Below are 26,251 nucleotides of genomic sequence, written 5' to 3'. Positions count from 1 at the left end.
TTCAACAAACCGTTCATCTTTACAGTATGGTTTCGGATGAAAATAAGCAGCATAAAACTAAAAAAGAAAACCACACTCATCACACCCATCCGATCGATTGATTATCAATAATGCAACTATATATTTCTTTTCTTGTAAAATTACACGTTCACCCTTTTTCTCCCTCGAAGTGTTCGAATTTGTTCAATAACTTATTTGCTTCATTCTCCCTCCTCTCTCACTACTCGTAACGGCTAAACAGATAGATAAATGACGACAAAAAAATTAAACCAGAAAACAGAAACTTAAAACAACAAAACAGTCAACTAGTTGAAAGGAGAACATGATACGAGATAACGTTACTAACGTAAAAAAATCAATTTTGCTAATGATCCATAAATTCGTCGAAATTCGTTTGCTCTTTTTTATATCATTTGCTTTAAGCTTTCGATCTCTCAAATCGCTAGAACAATGGATTTGATGGCTTCAAGAAGAACTTTCAAACATGTGTTCTTTTTTCGAAGTTAAAAACCATTGAATGAACTGGATCTTCCATTGCAGTAGTACCTAAGCTATATGACTAGACACAAACTCTCGTCTGGTTCACCGAAACACAACGTTTGTTTTATGTGTTCGTTGAAACTGATGAAACTAAAACAACAGAAAAGATGAAAAGTTGGAGCAGAGAACATCAGAATGTTACCCCACCGAGACAAAATAGGGTGAGGAAACAGTTCAAACGACTACCACTAGAGCGTTGAAATACAAGCAAACAAACGGTATATCGGAAAACAACAACTACTTCACCTACTTAGAATTTCGATACCACAAAAAAAAATTAAAATAATCGTACATGATGGCACGCAGTTTACGGCTTTCTGGCTGAATAGTTTTCGATCGTTCGAACGATACAGTAACACTGATGCACTACTCTAACTCCAAACTCTAAGTAAATGGTAAACTTCTAACAAAAGTGCATGCACGTGTGCACTATGAGAGGAGCTATGACTGCGTGTGCTTCAACTGTGCTTCAACTGTAACGGTATGGGTACGTGAGTGTGTGTGTGTGTGTTCGTGCGTGTAAAAATGCAGCATTCTTGTAGTGAGTGCTTCTATGGTAACAAAAACCTAGTAGATACAGCGAGCGCCTAAAAGATATGCAACCCATCGAACACACCATGCCATGCGGATTGCATACTATATCAGGCTCGGCTTACTTGTGGACTACGTTAGGAGGGAGGGGGCTCGTTGTTGTGTTGTGGGGAAAAGGAAAGAGATTTGTCGTTAAAATAAAACACAGGTTTATCGTCAAGAAACAAGCAGACAAAGGCTCAGCAACGCGCTCTACGCACTGCTACCGTGTCCGGGCGGGCTAAAGTAGTCCCAGTGGTGATGGTGGACCGCCTTCTCGCCACTCATGCCGAGCGCCATCAGACCGGCCACGATCACGATCAGTATGATGATGGCAATGTGCAGGTCGCGCTTGTTCTCGTCCTTGCTGCTGGCGCGCAGCATTGCCATCAGGTCGTCACCGGTTTGGCGGATGGAGGAACCGCACGCCCGCACCAGCTGGCCGCCAAGCGTCGGGATGGAGGGTTCGGGCGAGCGGGTACCGTGTCGATGGCGGCGCTGCTCCCGCTGGAAGTCTTCCTCCGAGGTGGACTCACGCTTCGAGCGATGGTGGCGGCGGCGACGCTGCGGTGCCGACGGTGCCAGTCCAAGGTCCTCTTCCGAACCCGGAATGCCTCGCAGCAGGTAGGAGGCGGCAGCGGCCGACGCGGACAGATAGTCGGGATGGTACACGAATGGGGCTGCCATCGGGGGGAGTGGTGGTCTTATCGGAGCTTGATCGGAGGGCAGGCTTGCAGAGGTTGGTAGGGCTGCTGCTGCACCATCTACTACGTCCACTGAGGGAACTGCAGTTACTGGAACAGCGTTCGTTGGGCCTTCCAGCTTAACATCACCATCCTGTTGTAGAGTCGCATCAGCAGCAGGACCGTTCGATGCCGCTTGTGCTGCCGCTACGGTCGCCTTTTGCTGCTGCAGCTCAATCTCCCGCTGGCGAGCCTGTTCCGCCTCGATCGCACGCTGAATCTCGAGCTCCCGCAGCCGCTGATGTTCCAGCTCGCGGGTCCTCTGCAGCTCCATCTCGCGTATCCTTTGCTGCTCGAGATCGCGCGCCCTCTGCTGCTCGATTTCGCGCGCACGCTGCAACTCCAGCTCCCGCGCTAGATGTAGCTCTCGCTCGCGCTCCCGAGCACGCTCCAGCTCCTGCTCACGCTCCTTCAACAGCTCGCGCTCTTTCTCCCGCTGCAGCTCGCGCTCCTTCTCCTGCTGCTCCATCAACAGCTGCTGCTGTTGCTGGGCAACCAGTAGCTGCTGCTGCTGGTTCTGTTGCTGGGCGAGCAGCATCTTCTGGTGCTCCTGCTGCTGCTGAATCTGCTCCTTCAGCTGTTGCGTTTCGAGCAGCTGCTGGTTTTGCTGCTCGAGCAGCTGCCGTTGCTGCTCCTCCAACTTCTGCTCCTGCAGCCGCTTCTGCTCGTCGTGCTGGCGGCGCAAATCCTCCAGCTGCTCCTGGTGCAGCTTATGCAGCTCATCGATATGCTGCTGTTCGGTCGTGCGCAAACGCTCCACTATCTCCTCGATTACGTTCGGTGCGATTTCTACATTACGCAGCGGTTCGGGCGTGGTCGCTGACAGCCGTCCATCGACCGAAGTGCGCGACGAACGCATCGTTGGTGTACGCAGACTGTTGCCCGCCTCTACAGGACGGATCTCATCCTCGCGCGTCAAACTGTTGGTGCTCTTGCGGAACCGTCGCTCGAACGTGTCCGTCCGGCGCGGTTCCGGTTTGCGCTCGTCCGACACGTACTTCTTGACCAGCTCCGCGATGTACTGGTCGTCGTCGAACTCCTCGAGCGGTTGCACCGTCAGCGAGGCTTCCACGATCGATTCGTGGTTTAGCGAAGGAGTCGACACCTTGCGCTCGATCAGTATGGAGGCGGGCGTTTCCGGCCGGCTACCCGAACGCGATGACTTCGGTCGCTCGGACAGCGCCTTTGCGTTGCCCTCGCGGAAGCGGTTGAGTGCTCCCTCCAGCTGGTCGCCATCGTGGGCGCGGGCGGCACGCTCGGTTACGGCCGCTATTTCGGCGTCGAAGCCGAAGTCTTCCGAGACGGGGTCAGTTTGGGTGGCCGTTTCGACCTCGTCGATCGAGCTGTCGTTCGGCACCGTGAGCGGTATGATGCGTTCCGCTCCACCGTCCAGATCGTGATGGTCGCTACCGTCCGGGCGTCGTGGTTTGCGCGTGGGGCGCGGTGGTGGTGGTAGCGGGCGATCCTTCATCCGGTTCGCCACGTCACCCGAGTGTAGGGGAGGCTTCGGTCCCAGCGGTGGTGCCGGTGCGATCACGTCCTCGTACTGCGCCACGTCGTCCTTGCTAAGACTGGACGATTTCCTGAACAAAAAAAAAATGAGATAATAAAGAGTTAAAGAATTTTAGAGGTATCTGTGAATTTTTGGGACACTTTCTCAAGGTTTTTTTTTTTTTTTAGAAAAAGGAGATGTCAGTTTCAGTACCAGGATAGGTTGAGCTTATTTTACAAAAAGATTGGCATGAATGTTGGACTAATTCAAGAACCGTTATGGGTTTTAGATCAGTTTCAGGATCTAATTGCCTCAGAATTAGTTCCAATTCCTGTCCAAGCACCATGACCCTCCCGGTTGATTGCAATCAGTTCGAAAACTAATATGGGTTCAGGATTATCTCTATAATGGCTCAGGATCAGGGTCAGTATTAGCTCCAGAACCAGTACAGGTTTTAGATCAGTTCTGCAAGGGTCGTGAACATTTCCAAAACCGGAATCGGTTAGGGATCAGTTGCAAGATCTCAGGGATCAGGATCCAAGGCTAGGATCTGATCCAGGACCAGCATGGATTCAAAGACCAATTCCAGAATTGTTTTAAGTGTGAGGTCAGTTCCACGACCGATATAGGTACAGCAAACTCAAACAACACAGATAAACTCAAAGATCGGTATAGAATTAAGAGTAATTTCAAAACTGGTATGGGATAAGGATCGGTTTCAGCACCGATATGGGTTTAAGATCAGTTTCTGGACCGATATGTTTTCAGGATCAGTTCTAGAGCCAGTATATGTTTAGGATCAGTTTATAGGCTAGAATGAGTTAGAGATCTGATTGCTCCACCTCAATTAGAAAGCTATGTCGGTCAGGGATATGTTTCACGATCGACATAAGTTTAATATTAGTCAAGGAAACGGTATGGGTTGGAGATCAGTAAAGCACTCCCGAAATTATTTTGCGTAGCCCTGAATCTGGCCTAAATGAACTAATGTGTATAAAACAGACAAAATATCAAGTCCTCCGTATGTCGACTATGTCGACTTTGGGCAATACTTACAGTTGCTGCTCACCGGTCAAGCTGGTGACGGACTTCCTGCGTGGTGGACGGTTCGGGTTAATCGTGCTGTAGTTGCGCTGCGGCCGGACGGGCGACACCGAGTGATTGTAGTTCGGCAGCGTGTTGAACTGGCGCGGTGGTGGCGCATCAAGCGAGCGGGTCGACTTTCGGCGCCGTATAGGTGCCGGTGGACGCGGTGGTGCTTCCTTCCGTACAGTGGCGTAGCTGGAAGAGACACTCAGCATTCAGTATCACAGCAGAACCCAACGCCATCAAAGAAACCTACCCATTCGATTCGGAAATTTCATAAGAATAGCCTTCCCTGCCGGGAATCGGTGGGCGATCGATAATGCCACCAATCAGTGACTCCGCCCCGCGGGAAACACGATCATCGTCGTCGAGAGCTTTGGAGATCTGCGAACGAGACCGGGAACGGCGCGGCGTTGGTGCTGGCAGCGTGCCGAAGCTTTCCTCGCGCGCTAGCGGCACCTCGGCCCGGTAAGCCATCGTCGTCTGCGGAGAAAGTGTGGAAGCAAAAGGAAGCAAAACCCCCAAAACCAGACAAATACACAAACACAGGCGCATGCAGTAGTATGATCGAGCAGCATGGACCGGCCCGAGGGTGAATGGTGGGGTAAATTGATGGGGAAGAAGAAAAGAAAATGGGGAGTTTGATTAGTACACAAGGTGGCTGCATTAATGGGCCCTGCCCCGTGTCCCGCCCGCTAGCCAAAGGGCCCACCCTGGGCAGGACCTTGGCTTGGGACCGATGGGGGGCAAAACCCGGTGCGCATTGGTTACCGTGGGAGGTGGTGGTCCGGAGATGAAGTTATTGGAGATGGACTTCGCGGAAAATCCGCCGTTCGTGAATGAGGATGGTGGTTCTACGTCCGAGGGCGTCACATCGCGGAAGCGCTTCTTGCGATGGCGGGTTGGCGGTGTCGGCGGAACGACCGTGCCGGCTAGCATGGCCTGCCGTGGCAGTGAACCACCCAGCAGGGAGTCGTCCTCCTCGTCCATGTAGCGGGCGGCGGCTGATTGAAGAAGCTGTGGCTGCTCACTACCGTACTTGGTGCGCTGGCGATCGTAGAACGAAAGATCTTCCTCCTCCAGCTCCTCATCCTCCAGCCCGTAATCTTGGTCGTCCGCGTGCGGTACGGACTGGTCGGACTGCTTCTTGGATTTGCGAGTGGGACGATCTGGCGGGAAGGTGCGATAGTAATCGGCCTGCTGGTTGGAGACGTCGTCCGATTCGAAGCTCTGCTGATAGTACCGGCGCATACCCTGGTCATCCTCCTCGTCGTAGTAATCGTACCGGTCCATGTCGGCCAGTGCGTTCTTGGGGTGGCTTAGGCCCTCCTTGATCGCGGAGCTGATGTACTCGCCCATCTGGATGTTATCCTTGGAGATGCCCTTCTGGCGCAGGAAGAACTCATCGTCATCGATCTCCTCGAGTACGCCCTTGCGGCGGCGTACACTCGAGCTGCCCGATGACTGACACTCCTGGTTGGTGTACGGTGTGGAGGAGCGACGTTCCAACTCCTTCTCCGTACGCTGCTTGCTCAACTCCAGCAGGAAGCGGGCCTGTTCGCGCGCCTCCTGATCAATCGCTGCGTCCTCTTTGGCGACCAGCAGTCGTTCTTCCTCGTCCAGGAAGTCCAGATCGTTGCTGTTCATGTCGATGTTCTGGCGAATCTTCTGTCCCAGCGAGCTGGCCCAGAACTGTTTCTCCTCTTCGGAGGCTAGATCCGACTCCTGGCGCTCCATCGGCGGTTTGCGCTTCAGGAACTCGTCGTGCCGAGCGGCTGACAGGAGATGAATTTCACGGTTCTCCTTATCGTACTCCTCTAGCTGCTTCTGCTCCTCCGTTACAGCCAGCTCGGGGCCCTCAAACTCCGCCCGCTCGAGCTCCTGGCGCATTCGGCGCTCCACAGACGTTTCACGCTCATCCAGCTCACTACCCGTGTACTGCAGGAACCGGTTGCTCTCAGTATCTTCCGACTTTTCCGACGTCCAGCGCGATACCAACGCCGCACCCTTGGGTGCCGACTTGGTAAACTCGAGCGGTGGTGGTGTGCCCGCACGAACTCCAGCCGCCTGTCCACCCGTCGCTGCGGGGCCGGCCGACTTTTGGCGCTTAAACTTGTCGAAAATGCGCGGGTACGTGCTGAAATCGGTGTAGTTTACCTTCGTGGTCGGTGCATCGCCCATCATCGAGGCATCCGACGGCGAGGCGGCACTGGTCGCACCGGATGGGGACGCTTCCTTCATGGATTTGCTGCGCGCAAGCTTTATCTTGGCAAAGTCCGACTTCATCTTGCTAAAGTCCGGCTTCTCGGTAAGGAACTTGGGCATCTCGGGGCGCTTGAACTTGGACATATCGGGTGCCTTCAGCTTCGGCATCTTCTTGGTAAACTCGGGCCGCTTAAAGTCGGGCTTCTGCAGCTTGGGCATGTGCATGTTCTTCAGCTTGCCAAGTTTGCTGCCCGGCTTGATTGGGCCTGTTTCGTCCTCTGCGGCTTCTTCCGCAGCAGCAGTTGTCTCCTCCTCGGCCTGCGGCTCTTGGGCAGGTTGCTGTGGCACTTCTTCGTCTTTCGGGACGGCTAGCGTAAAGTCCAGCTTTTCCAACTCGGGTGTCGTTACAACCTCAGGGCTTGCGAGTGGTGCCGCCCCATCCTTGTCCTTCTTCAGCTTAATGTTGGACATCTTCGTCTTGAAGCGATCGGTCTGCTGCTGGAACTTCTTCTGCAGCGTTTTACCACCTTCCTGGGCGCGAGCCATCGCCTGTTTGCCGCTTTCCTGTGCCTTTGCCATCGCCTGCTTGCCGCTGTTCTGGGCCTTGGTCATGACTGCCTTAACCTTGCTCGTCTTCTCACCCTGAGGCTCAGAAGCGACCGAAGCGGCCGCTGTCATTGCGTCACCACCGTCCTGAGCAGTAGCGGCATCGGTTGGAAGGTTGAAGTAACGATCTTCGATCGATTTCTGCAGTTCCTCCATGCTGATCGTGTCGCCCTCGTCGTTGCCCGGTACGCGCAGGAACGAAGCGTTGGACTGCTTACGCTCCTGGCCGTCGGGCTGGCCGGATACGGCCAGCAGGCCATCCTTGGTCGTGGACGGTTTGGAGGTATCGACTGGTTCACCAATAGGCTCATACTCGTGATCACTACAAGTAGATATGAAGAAGAGAGTGATAGGATTATTAGTAAGGTTTGGAAGAAACTGTCAAAAATCCCAACAAATGCGAAGCAAACAGCAAGCACTTAGAATTATTACCAAATCGATTCCTAATTTAAACCAAGTTAGCTAGAAAATGCCTATGTACGATATGATCATTCAATTTCTCTCCAATGTCTTCCCCAAATTGCCATCGTGAAGTAAGTTGAGTTAGTGCAACAACCCTTCCTCCACAACAAGTCTCCCGCATGTTCTCTTACCGATGGTCGTACTGATCGTATCCCGATAGTCTCGCCGTATCACCCTTCGCCTTGTAGCGCTGCAAGAGCGTCGAGTTCTCGAGACGGCCACCGGCCTCCAAGCTACGCTGACTGATCGACCGTGGCTGCCCGGCAGCTCCTGCCGCAGCTCCCGGCGCAGTCGATGCACTCAACGGACGCGGCGTGTACTTGTCGAGCAGCGAGGGACGCATCGCTTTGCGATAGTCCAAGCTGCCCTGACTTCGGTGCAGATCACGCACGGGTTCGGACGTTCCGCTGCTGATCACCTCCTGCGATCCAGCCTTCGGGCCATACCGCTGCTGCAGCAGCTTGGACTGACGCGGCACAGACGAGGTGGAACCGTTACGATCTAAGCTCTGGTGACTGTTGGATAGACCACGAGCTGCTGAATATCCGAGCGCTCCCTGGCTACCGTACGGTGTACCACCGGAACGTGGACGACCGAGCGAAAGGCTACGCTGTGCCTGTTGCGTCTGCTTCGATGCAGCGACACTGTAGTGATCGAGATGGCTTGCCAGATCGATCATCTCCTCCTCGGGTGCCTTCGACTCTTCCGCTACCATTCCGGCAGCACCTGCACCCTTACCAGAAGCGGCCATTTTCTTCTTTTCGTCTTTAAGTCGCTTCTTTTCCTCCTTTTCCTTTCGTTTTTCCTCCTCCAAGCGGCGCTTTTCGTCGTCCCGGGCACGCTTCTCTTCCTCGCGGTGCTTGCGCTCCTCCTCCTTCCGGCGACGCTCTTCCTCTTCGCGCTGATGACGCTCCTCCTCTCGGAGGTGTTTCTCTTCCTCCTTGTGGCGTCGATCTAGCTCCTTCCGTTGCCGCTCACCTTCCTCTCTGAGATGTTTTTCCTCCTCCTTGCGGCGCTTTTCCGCCTCGTCGTGTGCGCGCTTTTCCGCTTCCTTGCGCCGCTTGTCTTCCTCCTTCTGCCGGCGCTCCTCGTCCCGCTTGCGCTTCTCTTCGGCCGCTTTGAGACGCTTCTCTTCCGCCTCTTGCTGTTTCGACTTGCTGCCCACGCTGCTGGTGCTGCGTCGGGAGTCCACCGAAGGGATGGAAAGGTTCGTACCCTCCTGGTGGTTCTCCTGCTTCTGCTTGCGCACAAACGAAGGATGGTAGGTAAAGTCCCGCTTCTTGAGCTTCCGATCGGGCGGGATCGCTTCAATGCGCTCCTCCTCGTCCAGCTCGGCGTCCGTTTTCATTGCCTGCGGAATCGTCAAGGCGGCCAGCTGCTCGAACGCGCTCGCCAGCGTATGCTTCACCGGATGATGGTGATGCTGGGCGGCCAGCTGCCTCATCTCGGCCCGATCGGTAAACTCCGACACGTCCGACAGCTCGTACGACAGGTTGCCGGTCGAGCCGCGGCCCCCGAGCTGCTGCAGGTCGGTCATGCTGCGCCGGCTGCTCATGTCGCTGAGCGGCAGCTGCAGCGTCATCGTGCCCTTCGGCGACTGTGTCCACGTGCTGGTCCGTCTCGTCGGCGTCGGCGATGGTCGGGGATGGGGTTCGTGTGATGGGTCGGGATTGGAAGCGCTTCCGTAATGATCCATGCGATCGCGGGTGCTGAACAATGGCGGTGAGGGTTCTTTCGATGATGAGACGGATTGCTTGACGGATGGTGCGGCGAGTGTCTTCGTGATGGTGGGAATGGCTATACTCACGATGGTTGCCGGTGGCAGGACGGCCGCCGCCGCCGCCATCGGGTGCAGATCTTTGCGCACCGGCTTGACGGGCGGTGTCGGACCGGGCTGTGCGGTGGCCACCGGAGCCGGCTGCTGCAGCTGTTCCGGTTTCGGTGGACCCAAGCTTTGTTGCTGTTGCGCAAAGCTCGCTTGCTTACCAACGTCCAGCGGTGCAGGAGTCGGTGGAATCACGCCCAACATCGGCAGTGGCAGAGCGGATGCAATATTGCCCGGCACTGGTTCTGCTACTGCCGCCACCACTGGCAGCGTTTCGGGCGTGATCGGATCCGGTTCCGATTCGGTTGACAGCATCCGCTGCGAACCACGCTGCAGCCCTCCACGGCGAGAACCGCCGCGCGAAACGCTCGACGATCGGCTGCGAATGTTCGTGTACTGGTCGAAATGGTCCGTCCCGTAGTCGGCGAACTCGCTCTGCGAACCGGCCAAACTCTGGGACATCGAACTCGGCGCCATTGGTGGACCGGACGGACTGCGCAGGTTCTGCTGGCTACTGTACCCAGCATGTCCGCGACCCGCTTCCAGCGTTTCCCGACGATCCAGTGACTTGCCGAACCGGGGCGTATACTTCGAAAGCAGTGAGGATCGTTGCACTCGCTCCGGCTCAAGACTGCCGCCACGGGCAAACTTCGCCACCGGTGTGCTCTCCCGTCCCGAGAGCCCAGTAAACTCCTGCGAGTTGTTCATCGGGTTGTACCGCTGTAAGAGCTTCGAGTTCTCCAGGCTCTTCTGGCTGCTGTACCGCTGGGCGTCACTGTGGTTCTGTGGCATATCGCTTCCCTTCTGTGATGAAGTTTCGTACTCGTGTTGCTGCTGCTGCTGATCGTCCAGCGAGTTCGGCTGGTGGTAGTACCGGCGCAGCAGCTTCGACTGATCGAGACTACGCTGGCTGGTGGACTTTTTCGGCGGTTCGGCAAAGCTGCCCGACTCCGGCCTTACTGATCCGCTCGCTCCGTGGCTACCGAGAGGTCTCGGTTGGTAGCGCTGCAACAGTGACGAGTTCTGGAGGCTTCGCTGGCTCGTTGACTTCACGATGTTGGGCGGAGTGTCCATGGCGGGGCTAGTCAACGGGTCCTGCGAGCCTCCCTTCGGTTGGTACCGCTGTAACAGAGAGGAGCGCCGCTGTGGCCCACCACCGTTCAGTGCCTGCATGGACATGGTGTGCGGCTGCTGATGACACTGGTTCTTAACACTTTCACACTGCTATTGGTTTCTATACACTCAGTGGCAGAGAGTTTGAACAGTTCGTTTGCTAAAAAAAAGGCGAAGATTCGTGGACAACCCCCAATAAAATATTTAGCTAAAAGGAATATTTTCTAAAGCAAAAGTGATCGCCAAGTTGAAGATCATTGAAAAGGTACTCCTATATCTCAACCGCGTTACCGAGTTACATCAACATTGTAGATTTCCCACAAAAGAGTGTGAAAACACACACTCACACACACCGACATGGCCACCAACATCTCTCAAGGATGTGTTTCGTAAAGCCGTTTCTCAACGATCCCTTCCATTAATTCATCTACACACAGCGTGAGGTGCAGTGCACCTCCGCACAGGGTTTTCGCGGGACACACACGATTGTCCGCTATTTTCGTGCCCAGCTTGAAAATCTCTCTTCCACTCCTCCCCTTTGACTTCCTCCCTGCCCTCCTCAAAAACCGAACAACTTGTCAACCGGACAGGGTTTGTCGGGGACTTATTTTTGGATCGTTGCGGGCAGCTCTACGGGCCAAGCGATCTACACACGCAAAACCACAACTACACACGGGCGCTAGAGAGCCCGTCGTCACTCTTTGTGTCACTTGTAATGTTGTCCCCGCACACGTTGACGGCCCCAGAGGGCACTTTGCTTTCTCTCCGTGTAATTTCCGTTACACCTCTTTGTGCTTATATTGCTCAAAGTCCTTTCATTTGGCACAAACGATCGTTTGAAATTGGAAATTCATTCCACACACACTCAGACACACTGCAGATTTGGGCACTTCAGCAAACCTAAAACGAGCTATATATCAACGGACACTGGCAAAGGTATTTGGCCCCTGTCTTGTTCACACAAAAAACAGGTCACGACACTTCATCGCAACTGCAATGCACTGTTTCGCACGATCACTTTGAATCTTTTGAGATTGATCTATTTAAGTTGAAGAACATTACTGTTGAAAAACTGGCACTCAAGTTGAACGACACAGCACGGAAACGTAGACTCAGGTGAACTACCTTTTGCTCTTCTGACACTTGCTCTCTTTCCTCTTGGAAACGTTACGCAGCAGCAGCCGCAGTACAATTCCAACAGAATGAATCTGATCGAATGTAACTTAAAAACCCGGAACTAAACCAACAGCAAACAATTATAAAAAAACACACAACACGATACGAAAATAATAACGTTAAACCAGCGACAGCTCCCGGTGAGCAGTGATCGAATTTCGTTTGCAGGCAAAAAGGGGGAAAAATAAAATTAAGATGATCGGCTCAGTAGCAGCACAGTAGCGGCCCCGTCGTTGTTGTGAACGCCAACATTTTCCGTTCGACACTGGCGCAGGACCACTGTCGGTTGACGTAGTGCGAAAAATCTTTGAGCTGCCCGAAAACCGGCCATTCGTCCACCACCAGTGCACCACCCCGTGCGGAGAGTCACAAAAACATAACCCGAACGGCAGCAAAAAAAAAAAAAAAGATCACCATCCCTTGGTTATTTTACCGCTATACACCCCCAAGCTGCCGCCGGTCGTCGGGCCGGTTGTTTGCGGATCGTGTGTTGATCGAACGTGCACAGAGTGCGCCCGCGCGCTATATTTAAGATGTGTCCTGCCAAAACCGAAAGTGCCTAGAGCACTCCCTCACGCTCTCTCTCTCTTTTCTATCTCTCTCTCTCTCTCTTTCTCTTTCTCTTACTATCTCTCTTTCTCTCTTGTGTGTTGCTCGTCGGGGCGGCATCGTTTGTTTGAAAAGTTGTAAATGTGTACCGCACGCATTTGTTGTGAGTGATCGTGGAGGCAACTTTGGAAGCGAATGTGGGAGAGCATTTGTTATGAAAATGATGTTTTCTTTTTTACAATAAATTGGATTCAAACGAAGGAAGTGGTCGTTTATCATGAAAATCGTTTACCAAACAGAGCCAACACTGTCCCTATTTATCTTTCGTAAAACATTGGACGGTTGTTTGATATAGGATAGAAAATGGCTTGTGAGTGTGCCGAATACTGTTGATGTTTACACACATGAGAGAATTTCGGGTCTAGATGGGATACGAATCATGACCTGTTTTGTGTATGATCAAACGCTTAGCGTGACACCAAGTAGCAGCTTCTAGAAATGTTTTGCTGGATGGCGTATACATTCTACGCATCCAACAGAACGAAGACAGCAAACGGCTTGCGATGTATAAAATTCAATATCCAGGATTTATTAAAAAAAAGAAACAGCAAACAAATTTCTGACAGGTGTACAAGCAACAAATGTCAATAAATAAAGAGACGTACATACATTATTTGCGGAAACCCCTCATGGACCTTGGATCGGTTATTCTACCTTCAGGACGTTCAACAACCCCTTTATTACCGTTATAAAGCAAGCAACAAGCTAGAAAAAGACCATTATGTTCATCACACTCCTCTGTAGCTTGTACAGTCCCCCGTCCAAACACACATCCAAAGACCATTTAATAGTGATCTGATGTACACGTTCCTGCCACTATTGCAGTTGCCATCAATCTTTTACCGTCTCGTGTCACAGTCTCATCCATTCCCAGTACGTCGCAAACCTTCCATGCCTTCCACTGCATTGCACTTTGCACACATCCAAAAGGGATCTTAGTGGATGTTAGTGTTGGCACCTTGTCAAAACTTTACGGTTGACTCATCCGTTTTGCATCCTACCTGTGTCCCAACCGGTGAACTCATTCCTCAACGGTAAAGTGTCAACGATCCGTCAAACGTTGAGTTCCGTACCGTTGTGTCTCATTCATAATTGCAAACACGAGAACCGTTGTGAAAGGCGCACCCATAGAACTATCCTGATGCGAGTACTTCAAACACTCGAGTTACTCAGGTGAATAAAACGAAAAAATGAAAAGCGGGGTGTACAACATGCTTCCGCTCCCCGAGTGCCAATAGCGGCTTTGCAACAGTTCGCTCAACCACGAAAATAGCACATCAAGTTTCGGCTTTGGCTGCAGAGCACTCTTAGCCTATTATTAGCGAAGGATGGATGGCGTACTGTTTCGTTCCTTTCTTTTATCGTAACACGGTCCCGTCTTGGTCTGTGATCTAGACGGCTGGGAGGCTTTGGGTGATGTGTTGACGCAATCATGGTTTTGTTGCAAATTCTTTAGAATTTCCCTTTTTCCGATTAGGGTCATTTAGTAGGGTACTGTCGCGATGCACAAGATATAGCCTATACTTGACACAGTTACTAATAAGACGCTTACAAATCTGCACCGATCTACTACTTGATCTTGAACACTTACACGCTATTACGCTACACAAAGATCATCCCTTCCTTCTACAGCACCCCGATCGCAAGCAAAAGCGCAAACGAAAGCATCTCTTTACGTACCTCATTTTTGACCAACGAGTGTCAACCTTTGGCTGGTCCGTTTCCACCACCGGTACTGCGGCCGATTCCTGTTCCGCTACCGGTTCCACTGCTGGAGCTGCCGGACTTTCGGCCTGCTTCGGTGACTCGCTCTCCTGCGCTGCCTTTTCCGCCTCCATCAGCAGATGTTCCTCGGCGGGCGTCAGCTCCAGCTCCTTGCTGCACTCTTCCACCGGGGGCAACTCCGAGTCCTTGAGCGAGTCTTGCTTCTTGCACGGTGAGGCGCCACCATCGATGCTGCCCGTATCGCTTTCCTCGGCCAGCGTGCTGAGATGGGTACGACGTGCCTCCTCATCGGAGGACGTCGAATCAATGGACGATATCGGTGCCAACAGCCCTTTGCTCGCCAGCTTGATCGGTTCCTTCCCTTCATCCTCGGACGATTGCTGCAATATCTCGTCCAGATGCTTGCGCCGACCGAACGTCAGCATGTCGTCGGCGAACTTCTCGTCCTGGAGCTGGAGCGATATCTTGATCTTGTCGTTACCCAACATTTCTCCCAGGATCGGGTCCAACCCTTCCTTAATGTGCTCCTGACGTTTCAGCTTAGGATCTGTGACCGGTTCCGGAGAGGCAGCTTCCGCTACCGGTTCCTTCTTTGGCTGTGGCTCAAAGTCGTCTATATCTTCGTAGTGATGGTCCTTCTTCTTGCGAGGTGCTTTCAGCGGTGGTTTAGCTTTCACCGGCACTATCGGTGACTCGGGAACCTCAACCGGCGCTGGCAGCACACTAGCGATTGTTTCCGTTTTTGGTGGCTCAATAATTTCGTACCGATCATCCTCGACTGCGGCAGTGTCATCTACCGGCGGTGCCGACACTTCCACCTCCATAACGGGCTCTTCCACCTGCTGCGGCCTTAGTTCCTCGTCCTTCGGCAGCTCAATGATCTCATCCGGTACGACTACCGTACTCTTGGACGCTTCCGTTTCTACCGTAACCTTCACGATCGTCTCTTCATCCACCACCGCCGCTGCCGCAATCGCTTCGTCGCTCGGCTGGCGGACAACGTACGCTGGAATTTCTCGATTGTTCAGCCGGGGCGATTCGCGCAGATTCAAGATCTTCTGGTCGGGCATGCCGCGCGGTTCCGATGCTGCCTTCTTGCGGCGCAGCGTGTTCATCTGCACCCGGGCCCGATCCAGCCCCCGGTCGGCCATCGATTTTGCCCGCTCGAGCGACCGGCTGACGAAGGTGCGCGTCTTCTTGCCCTGTCGGGTGAGGCTGTTGCTGAAGCTGCGTATCGCCGGATGCTCATCCAGGAAGTGTTTGATCTCCTGCTTTACCGAGTGGCGACCGCTCGGGGATTCCGGTTCGTGCGATGCCGCCCGCTTTCTGCTGCGCCTCGGTGACTGTGGCTTTGGTTCACTGGAGCTAGTGGCCGCTTCCGACATCTCAGGTTCTTCACAGTGTCCATTCGAGGTGGTCGCCACTTCGATGTCCATGGAGCGTTCCCCATTCTGGACCTTAATCTTCTTTTCTGCGAGTATTTCTTCCTCGTCTACCTCTGTTTCACCATCAACCTTTCGTCGACGGTTCGATGCGGGTGATTCGGTTGGTGGTTGCTGTGCTTCCGCACCCTCCACCGGTTCGCCTTTGTACAGGTGTGTCCATGGATAGCCTCCCTAGTGGGTTACACGTGTCAAATAATATGTGTTAAACAAAAAATGACAAAGAATTAGTATTTCTTCAACATTGGAAGCAACGCAGCGCACATTGACACAAGCATCTCTGGTCGAAAATTGTATGCCGGGTTAGTGTAAGCGAGGGCGCATGAGTAACATTAACGTCCAATTGATCTCCCCTTTTTATGGTTCAAGCACTACTACACTACAACGAATAAGGAAGCCGATTGAGTATTTTTTTGTTTCGATGATCTGCCCAAAACACTAAAGCACAGACACACAAAATTGGCCGATACCTTACATCGCTTACCTGTTCCTTGGACTTCTTAATCTCCTCCCAGAGGTACGTCTGCGGTGGCACCATCGGCTTATCGCCATGCTCCTTCAACTCCCCTTCAGAATCCTTCTCACCGGGTGACGTCACGCTCGCAGGCGACGCTTCAGCGGAAGGTTCCTTCGCTGGCTCTGGTACTTCTGCGATAAGCTCTTTCTGCTTGTCCTCCGCTTTCTGTTCAGATTCTTCTGCGTTAAGCTCTTCCTTCTGATCCTCCTCTTTGGGTTCTGATTTTACCGCTTTCTCAGTGGGCGAGTTACTAACGATCGTTTCAACCGCTTGGATACCCTTTTTCTCTTCTTCTGGAAGGCTTGGCTCAGAAGATTCTTTAACATCCAACTTCTCTGCTGGCGTCGGTGATGGAACTGTTTTCGACTTTTCTGCCGCAGATTTTTCTTCTTCCTCCTCTTCTTCCTCTTCTTCTTCTTCAACCTCCTCTTCAACTTCTTCCTCTACTTCTTCCTCCTCCTCCTGCTCCTCTTCCTCTTCGTCCTGCGAGAGCTTCTTCTGCACCGGGATGTTCTTTTCCTTCAGCGCGCCCTCCAAATTGCCGGCGAACGAGTTGCGATCGCTCGTCGACTTGTCGGACGCGGCCGCAGCAACGGCCACCGATACGGCGGTCAGCTCAGCTACGATCCCCGTCCGCTGCTCCTCCAGTACGGTCGATTCCGGCTCGCCAGGGCTGCGCAGAGACACTGTTTGGAGGGCGGTACAAAAAAAGGTAAACAAAAGTAGAATAGCATCATTAGTATTCGCTCGGGTACGCTAATTGATTGCGAGATGAGAAGAGGTGTCGAAACGTGGTTAACACTTTTATTCTCAATGCTGTCGAATTTGATGCACGGTATGTGTGGTGTGATGCAAATGAGTGTTAGTGGGTGCAATTGCACACTGCAAGTAGCGCGAAAATGGATTGGGTGTCGAAAGTGAAACTAGCTTCGAGTAATAATTCAATCTTTTGACGAGCTGTTGCTATATTGTAGCGAGAAGATGTTGCCATTTTACGTTCGTTTACACGGTACTCTGGTAGCCAAAAACCCCCCATTCGTAAGCATCCCGTTTTAACTGCCCCGCATTGCACTCTCACGACCCAGTAAGTGCTAATTCCATTAACATTGAGCACTGTGGGTTGTTTGAGCGCGCAATAAACGTGCACAAACTGCTCGCAGAGCCGACGATGATGGATGGATGGATGGGAGGTGGGTGAAAATGTAGCACCGCACAGGGCGCACACACGAAAAACGGAATCATTGCTTCAATCCCTCACATTAGGCTGCCCAGCTCGAACACCCTGCCAACTCTGCAGTTAACAACACACATTGGGCACACATTTGCACAACACCGGCACTGCCATTTTTATGTACATTTTCTAAACGCATGGAATATCCGTAGCTTTATCGTGTTTGGACTCATTGCCGATGCCTATGGGAAAGGAAAATTGCACAGCAAAAGGACGTGTCTAGCGTCTGATGCAGCTCTCTGACCAACTGGCTGAGAGCCGCGTGTCTGAAACTCCATCGCAAAACTCCATCCCCGTGCGTGTGGGAGCATCGTCTCGTCAACGTAAACAGAGCAAATGTCTCTCCAAGGCAAAACTGCAACCAGACCGCGCGATTGTGCATCCTGTTCCGGCACGGTTGTGTGTTATTGTGAGGCCCAGCGAGGCGCTGTGCGCATGATCGTCGAAAGCATTACCGTAGTTTGCCATTACGCCGAAGAACAGAACGATCATTTCATCTCCGATTTCGTACCCGAACGGGTACCGTTCTTGAAAGACGGGACAGTCAAGAGAGACACGTGCGTATTCCTCAACAAAATGTAAAGTTTCTCACTCAGTGCACGTGCGATGCAGGGGTACTCTGCCACTTTCACAATCTCCTCCACACAATCCCGTATTTGTTGCACTAGAAGCTTCTCTAAACAACGATAGCAGCATCAACAAATGCTTCACTATTTAACGATTATATCACTCTCGCAATGCTCCTCGTTCAGCGTTACCATTCACCACTGAGCAGCAGCACTAAGCGTTCAGGCGTGTGGCGTGTTTGCCGTAATGCGGGGCGGCTCAATATTTACATAATGATAAATTCTGCCGGCACGGGAGAGTGAGATTCGCGCTGTAATTGTGGGTGTTTCACGTGAGAGCTAACAAATACACGCACACACATTAGACACTAAACGGTTGATATTTTTGGACAGATTGGTGGGTCTATTCGAAGATGCTTGGCTAGTGTGTAGCAAGCGTTTAACAATCCCTCCGTTTGGCGCTTCCACGCAACATCATTGCCTACGGGCAGCGAGGGTGAAGCTGTGTCAGAAGGGAAGGTGGTGGTTGGGAAATGTTCGGTTCTGTTAATTGCACATCCTGTCCGTAAACGGGGTGACGCACACCGATGGCGTTCGGATTGTGTTGGAAAGCATCGCGGTTATGTTTCGGTGCCTCCCAGCCAAATGGCGTCAAATGGTTTGAATTTTCGCGAAATACGCAAAACTCACACTGCACTCGGCTACGTTGCCGATGGAACGGCACTTGCCGATCGACTGATCGGGCGGTTAAAAATTGGCTCGTTTGCCAGAAACATCTCCGGCTTCCGGGAAAACGTAAACGGGGGAGTGCAATCGGAAACGGGACAAGAGGTGTGTGACGTCGGGCGGGGATGTGCGTTACGTAACGCGCCCTGCTTCAAAGGAACGGCGCCACGAAGGCGGAAGGTCATGGACAGTCGTAGGGTTAGGGCGCCGAATCGCACTAAACAGCCACCGCTTCCGCGTGATCGATCGCGGTTGGTTGTCCTTGGCGCGCATCCCAGTGCAGGAGCGGTTGGAAAACGCGCCCCGCTGAGACAATCAACGGCTCAACGAACACGACACTGAGCAACACGCAAGTGAGTTTGGTTATTTTTAACACGCGGGCAATGAGACAGATCTTACAACTCTATACCTACTTTCGGTCGCATTTCGAGTAGTGACTGGCACTGAACTAAAGACTGGTCGTTATTTTACGACGGTAATGGATCGTAATGATTGTAATTATAACTGTACGCATTTTCACCAAGCTTTTCTTCGGGATGTTAGGCTGTTTTCTACTGAACTTCTGGGCGAAAGTACGCACATGTACTGAAGAGTTTGCACTGCACGAGCAAGTACGCCGTGGAGGATTTGCTGTTTCTGCTTTTTCATGCAGAACAACTTCCGATTGTAGCGAACCGATCGACTGTGACGCCCGTTCTATGATAGGAAAACGATAATCTTGCATCAATCTTGAAGGGTTCGGCACATGATGGTTGGGTTGGAATAGTTTTGCCATGCCTGTTTGAACGGATCTTCCCTTCCCCTTTATGTATTGTTTATAGAACGCGTCGATCGTTTATTAGCCTGTCGGTGCTGTCAACCGGCAATAACCGATTCGTTCATTATGAAATATCGGATGTTGATACGGGCTTGGCATGTTTTTGCTGTTTGTTTATGGGTTTGGATCTGGTTCAGATGTTTTCTTCTTCTTCTTCAATGGATCTGAGTTTGAGATGTTGCAATTTGTCTCATCGAATTGTGAGACGATTTGAGATAATTTAGTGTAAATTATTATTATTGGTACGGATTTGTATGTGCCCTGATGTCTTTAGTAAGTAATTACAGTTTTACATAAATGCAACAAACATTAAAAAAACTTAAGTTGAAAGAATAGCTTACATGTATGCTTCAAAGTATTAAAATATATAACAGGTACATAGACGAAGCAAAGAATTAATACCTTTTAAGTCGGAGCAAGTGACAAAGTTGTCTATTAAAGTTAAACGTTAAATTTTGAAAGACAAGTATACAATTATGTTTTTGAAACAAACAAATTATGAGGAATCAACTTAATAAAAAGTCTTTAAAAATTAGATGATTGTGTTAAAATTAACTCCATTTCTTATAAAAAAGCTCTAACAATTACAAAACAAACTACAACACAAGCAAAAACGCGCTATATAACAGCGCGGGCAACATATCAACATGAAATAACACAGCCAAAAACGACCAATTTATTCTGTTCACAACTTTTGAAGTTTGCGTACCCTACTTAAAATTTAAGATCCATTTTGAAAAAAAATTGAACATTTAAAACGTATTTCCTTACGCAAAGTTTCACTTTTAATGGATAACTGTAACATTTTAGTAGGTTTTATTTGTTAAAAACATCGTCCAGAATATCAACCACCTTTCAGCCTAGACTTAAAATAGCTGATGCTATTAGATAGAATCACGTTCTGAACATCGATTACGTTTTTTTAAACTGTAAGATACTGTAAGATAGCAAAATTAAAAACATTACGTTGCTGATATTTCGAAAATCGATTGAGCTGTTGTGTACCTTATTGCTTCGAATTATGGACAATTAAGGCATTTGTGGCATTTAATATTTACTTAATAGTTCAATTTTAATCGGTCAAACCACTGTATAACTCACTTTACTAAAGCAAACCTTCTACATTTGAGAAAAAAAGATTTCGAATCATTTTACTCGAAACATTGCAAAAAAAAAGTCTCAGTATTGCAACGATACTTTGATTCATATTCCGGACCGTTTCGAGCAAATCTTTCAAATTAGGAACGTTTTGATTCGAATTCCGGACAGCCTCAAAATTTAATCTCTAATCTTCAAATTCAAATTCACGCTACACATTTTTTGTTTTTTGTTTTTTTTTTTTTTAATTTATGTTCCGAACATCTAATTTTGATTGAAGGAGCCATTTTAGTCCGACAGAACAAAGGTCTTAAAAAGACAGGGTTTGATTGCTTTTTTTCGCTTGTACTAGTAGATGCATAGAACCAAAGAACTGGTAAGCGAATTGACGGTCTTTCCCGTACGGCCATCAATGTATACGTCACATACATCTTCAAATATCGTTATTATTATGAATGTCTAATATATTCAGACACATTTTTCATTGTTCCTAGTACATCGTGGCAATCATGTAAAATTAAAAAGCGGTTTAGCCAGGGACTAGATATTTAATTTTAAAAAATTAATAAAAAAAACACGACGAATGTCCAGAATTTGACGCTGTCCGTAATTTGGATCATAACGGTACCTTTGTCATATGCTGGACAACTCATGTAGTATTTGTTGGCTGTCCACAAGTAAAGAGAGGATGTAGTAGGTCTATATGTTGAGGTGTGCAGGCGTTCACCATTGAGGCCAGGATAACGGATTTGTAGAGGAAGGCGCGAGACTGTGAGTAGTTTCGGGCACTCCTACAGCAAAGCTACAAAGCATTTGCAGCGTGCAGTGAGTGAGTAAGTAAATAAGTAAGTATAGCTTTGCTTTAAACCTTTAGAATTTATAGAAATCACTACACAAGAAAACTTGGTTTGCGCATATAGTAAGATGCATATTTCCATCTGATTAGACACAAAAAAAGCTAATAAACCATGAAAAATGAACATGAAGAACAACACGCGTTGTTGCTACTTTGATAACTACGTTGTACTCAGTTTGTCAACTTCTATTACTACTTCTGCAAAACTTTTTAACATATTTGGCTTTTGTTTGATTCTTGCAAACGATGCTGCATTTTCACAGACATACAAATCCATGCGTCTTTCCCTATACGTCAGCGCAATCTCACAATGAGGATCTCCCAATAATATATAGCCCCATATCAAAATACGCATTCCCGATCTGCCGAGGTCAAGGTCAATGCAAGTGTGCAACCCATCCAGACAGACGGTAGTAGCGCATTTTATGTGCAGATGCTCCGGGTCACCCCTAAACCTTACGCGAGCTGCACGATAAATCAGTCCACCGAAACACGTACTGACGCATCTCGGTCACCGGGCGAATCCCGAGTTCCCTTCATTCATATCACCGATGCCACCGATGAAGATGACACCAATGCTGCTATCCCTATGCCTATGTATTAGCGTCTGCTTGAAGATAGATGGTACACTTTTCATGGCCCTTCCGAGCGGATCGATTCGACCAGATGTTGATGTTTCGGGGAGTTTATTTTGATGAGCTTTAGTGCGACCTCGTAAAAAAGATGTTTTTTTCTTTCTCGCTCGTTTCTTAACAGCCCGTGTGTATGATGGCCTGTAACGGACGTCAGAAGATGCACAGCCATTATTTATTGACAGTGAGCACAACGTTCTGGTGTGCGAGTGTACGGCAGATGATGTTTTAGGCCGATTTCTGTGCCAGTTTTCCCGCATTTAGCTGTAGCGCTGTGGTTGGATATTTTAAACAAACTATTTAAATGTAAAATGCGTGATGTACGGAAAAAAACGAGGTCAATGAGATGATTCGAATTAAAAGATTCGAAACTATTCGCGCAACGATCCCGTTTCCTGTGCGCAATGTTCTAAACTACGAGGTTCGAAAGTCGATAAATTCCTAGATTGCCTAGTTGTAGTGTACAGGCTACAGTAAATTCTGCCAGTGGCAGTTTCCAAATTTTTAATTGTCGCTACCCGGTCTACGGGCGGGTACGGTTCGACTGCAAAGGAAAGCTATATTTAGAAGGAATGTCCCTGATCACCGTGTCGGTTCTGGTTGGGACTCGAGGCCAACACGTTAGATCTGATTGCCTCGTGTTATTCTTTTTTCGTTGTTGCTGCCATGGCTGCTTTTCTTCGCTTCATTCGCCGCAACTCAACTGCAGTGATTTGTGTACCACACGCACCAGCAAATCTTGATCGCCCCAAGCGACACATAAACCCTCAACGCGGGTGCACTTTTTTGACTGGATTGCATTCCACCGCCCGTAGGTGGTAAGGGACAGCCAAATTTAAAAACTCTTTGGAATCGGTCAACTTAGTAAAGAGATCCCCTCCGTGAGTGTCGTTTCATGGCCTCGACTTCACTTGATCAAACTCGATCATCCGCTCGGAGGTTCGGGGCAGCTTTGAGGTTCAACCGGTTTGGCTGGTGCCGCCAGCTAACCTCACTTCACGATGAGATCGCCCACCGGGTTAGGCCGGGATAAATATAGCCTACGGTCGGTTGTGTAATGGCCGCAAGGATGACACCGGTTTGTGTGAGTGGACTAAAGCAAGAAGAAATGCACGAAACCTAGACAGTGCCCTGAGTGCCCCACAGGGTGCTCGTGATGAGTATGTTTGTGTGTGTGTGTGTCTGGTCGGGGGAGTACTTCTCTAGTTGCACCTACACACAGAGAGACCTCCGTGCTTAGTAGTCGTCCGCAGATGGGACAGTGGTCGATCGTATTTAATAATGCACGTTGGTCGGAGATGCCAAATGCTCGATGGAAGATCGGCAGGGTCGATTCCATATTTACCCACCGACAACAGGTGCGACATACAGCAGTAACTGGGCCAAGGAACGCGATGGAGCCATATCCAAGAGTGGTTGTGCGAGTGTGGTGATCACGCTTTGGGAAGGTTGGGGATCGGTGGGAGCTGTTGGAGGTACTATTTAAGGTCACTAGGACATGCGGGATAAGCTTGAAGAGGAGTCCTCTTGTAGAGGAGGATCGCGGGATAGAAAAGCGGGAATATTAATGGGTCGACTTGTAAAAGCAGAAACGTTGAGAATTGGAAATTCGTTCATCCCTCGTCAGTTTCTTACCTTCTGCGGAGTCCGGTACCGTTTTGCTGTCGCTCTCCATGTTTATTTACTATTCATAAATTTCGCACTACAAATACACATATACACTCACAGTCACAGTCCCATCGGTGCACGATTCTGGTTATTCCTAAATTAACTTCACTTTCTTGGTTTGTTGCTGTTGCTGCTGCTGCTGCTGCCTCACATTGATGTCACTGGAATTTACAGCTTCACGCGCGTTACACGTTCGAAAGTGTGTCGTCAGTGTGTGTTTGTTGGATTGGGAGGTTTTTGCCGTGCTGTCGCTGAACTTCCGATTTGCTTGCTCTATTTAATAAATAGGTATAAAAATGTATTTTTCTTTCTCGCCCAACATTCTCGCCTGCAAGCTACAGAGAGATACAGGGGTTTTTCTGCTTTTTGCAGCACTGTCGTATCGGTGTACTTATTTATAGCGTAAACTCACTAGCTGACGCATCGGCTCAGCGGTTCCTTTTTTTCGAGTTTGTTTTCCCTCGAGTTTCAATTTGAAGGAGCTTAGGGGACGGAAAAATTCGGTAACCCAGTGCGAGCTCTGTTGCGTGGTTGCAGGATTCTCTGCTGTGTTGCAGAAAGCGTCACTACGAAGTCAGCAATTCTTGTCGATGAAGAATTCCTTCGTGAACACCGTTCGATTGATACTAGACATACACAAGCACACGCACACATACACAGAAGATCCTGGTGGGAGATCTGGGCAAGGAAGTATTCTATAGGATCACCAGTCCCATACCTCGAGCTGTTGACCGTCGCGATCTAACAACGGACTGGCAAACTGGTGGGTGCACCAACTGCTCTTGCTCTCACGCTCTGTATCGCGTCTTCGTGCGTACCGTGCGTGAGCACCTGCTACAACCTACACGATCGACACGAGGTGAAAGTACACTAAGAACCTCACTACAGCACTACCGGACACCAGCGATGAAATTGGGGAAAAAAATAGTCAATGATACAATCCTCGCTTCAATACCTTTAGATAGATGAAGCTAGAAACTCACAACACAAAACACACACAAAACTATGACACTAAAATGAAAACAGAGATACCCTGCGGTGTGGAAAACAAAATAGGGGAAAACAACTGAAAAGCGCGATCGCGAACCGCCCGACCGGACGAGAGATGTAAATCTTTACGCCAGAAGAAACGGAGTGCAGATCTCGTTAGATCATCGCGTAACCGACACCGGAGGAGAATGGGTTTTCCTTCTAGCGCTGGGTTGAGCGAGGGTGCAATACAGTACAAGGGTGTATGTTTTCTCATTTCGGAGCACCGTTCGCCAGCGATCGATATCACGAACGCGAATTCTTCCCCATTTTCTCTCGCTCTCTCACTCTCTATGTTATTTAGGAAAGCTCTCACGATCGTTACTTTCTCTTAATGATCGAGACGTGTGATTGAGAAAATTCATTTGAAATATAATTCGTAAATAAATAGTAATTGGAAAAATAATGTTACTTGCAGGATAGTATACGGATACTGAAAACTATTGAATATTCGATGTGGCATTTTTTTTAAAATATCATTAAGACTAAGCTCATCCACATGCATCAATAATGTCAGATATTGTATAACAAATTAGATGCTGCAAATTCAGAATCCATTATTCGACACAAATAAAAACCGGTGGACACTATTTTTTTCAAGTGCTCTTTACACTACTTACTAGGAGAAAATGTCAAATCGTAAATATGATATGTATTGTTTATAATATCTTGAAACATATCGTCGTTAGTCGTTAAATGGTTGTCCAGGCGCTTCAAATCCCTTTAATGACTCTTAAGAGGGTTCTAAACGACTCCAGCTCTCGGTTTAAAAGGAACCATTTATGCAAACGGTAAACGACTGTAGCATTTTAAAAACAGAACATATAAGCTAGTAGCGTTATCTATTGGTGGATAGCAAAAGTGGTGCATTCATTACTTTCAAAGCTGTCAACTTATCTCTTTATTGTTGTATGGTCTTTATTGTAGTATTGCAATAACTAAAACAACGATGCGATGTCCTAGTTATACCGATGTATTACAGTGGATCGCCGGTAATTCGGGGTTACAGTCTGTTCCCGAGTTACACGGTTCTCGACTTACGCGGATTCGGAGAGACGCGGTTTTTGATGTTTGACAGATGTAATCAAATCAGTACAATTTGCTTCAAGTTTGCTAACAAATTGAAACTGCTTAAAAGCCTGAAATATTAGAATTTTCTGTACGAATCATATCAAATAAATGATGAAGTGTATAAAAGTACTAAATTAAATAATAAAAACTCCGAGCAATCAATAGTATTTTAGTCAAAAAAAGGGAAATTCGACTTACGCGGATATTCGAGTTACGCGGATTCGTCGGGAACGCATAAACCGCGTAACTCAGGATCAGACTGTATTGGGACTCGACGCTCAGATAACATGGCTGAACTTCATGTTTGTTCAAGGAAAATATTTGAAATTTGCCATGAATTTTATATATGGATATACGGACAACCAGATTAAAGGTACCCGTTTAAACGACGTCCCAGTGTACTTAAATACCAAATTGTACAACAGTAAAGAGTTTAAATACTAGAC

General features: G+C 49.4%; 2 protein-coding genes across 9 annotated transcripts; both read right to left on the bottom strand.

The window, feature by feature from the left end:
* Window positions 1–93: 93 nt before the first annotated feature.
* Window positions 94–12,123, bottom strand: LOC1276410 (uncharacterized). 7 transcript variants are annotated; one of them, XM_061651591.1, is made up of 6 exons: window positions 11,705–12,123; window positions 7,836–10,802; window positions 5,203–7,564; window positions 4,688–4,914; window positions 4,402–4,626; window positions 94–3,436 (listed from the first exon to the last, which is right to left on the bottom strand). In XM_061651591.1, the coding sequence occupies exons 2-6, from the start codon at window positions 10,706–10,708 to the stop codon at window positions 1,324–1,326; spliced, it is 7,800 nt and encodes a 2,599-aa protein (XP_061507575.1). In that variant the 5' UTR covers window positions 10,709–10,802; window positions 11,705–12,123; the 3' UTR covers window positions 94–1,323. The 7 variants fall into 7 exon arrangements, with proteins under 7 accessions (XP_061507575.1, XP_061507573.1, XP_061507577.1 ...); XM_061651589.1 differs by having other exon boundaries at window positions 11,768–12,123; XM_061651593.1 differs by having other exon boundaries at window positions 11,886–12,123.
* Window positions 12,124–12,935: 812 nt separating this feature from the next.
* On the bottom strand, window positions 12,936–24,929 carry LOC133392198 (DNA ligase 1-like). Of its 2 annotated transcripts, XM_061651597.1 has the most exons (4): window positions 24,825–24,929; window positions 23,673–23,978; window positions 16,070–16,797; window positions 12,936–15,768 (listed from the first exon to the last, which is right to left on the bottom strand). In XM_061651597.1, the coding sequence occupies exons 2-4, from the start codon at window positions 23,710–23,712 to the stop codon at window positions 14,041–14,043; spliced, it is 2,496 nt and encodes an 831-aa protein (XP_061507581.1). In that variant the 5' UTR covers window positions 23,713–23,978; window positions 24,825–24,929; the 3' UTR covers window positions 12,936–14,040. The 2 variants fall into 2 exon arrangements, with proteins under 2 accessions (XP_061507581.1, XP_061507580.1); XM_061651596.1 differs by lacking the exons at window positions 23,673–23,978; window positions 24,825–24,929 and adding an exon at window positions 17,467–17,628.
* Window positions 24,930–26,251: the final 1,322 nt, after the last annotated feature.

The sequence above is a fragment of the Anopheles gambiae genome, chromosome 2 (genome assembly GCF_943734735.2).
Source record: "Anopheles gambiae chromosome 2, idAnoGambNW_F1_1, whole genome shotgun sequence".
Taxonomy (NCBI): Eukaryota; Metazoa; Arthropoda; class Insecta; order Diptera; family Culicidae; genus Anopheles; species Anopheles gambiae.
The sequence above is the reverse complement of the archived record's forward strand: the minus strand, read 5'-3'. Positions and strand labels throughout refer to the sequence as shown.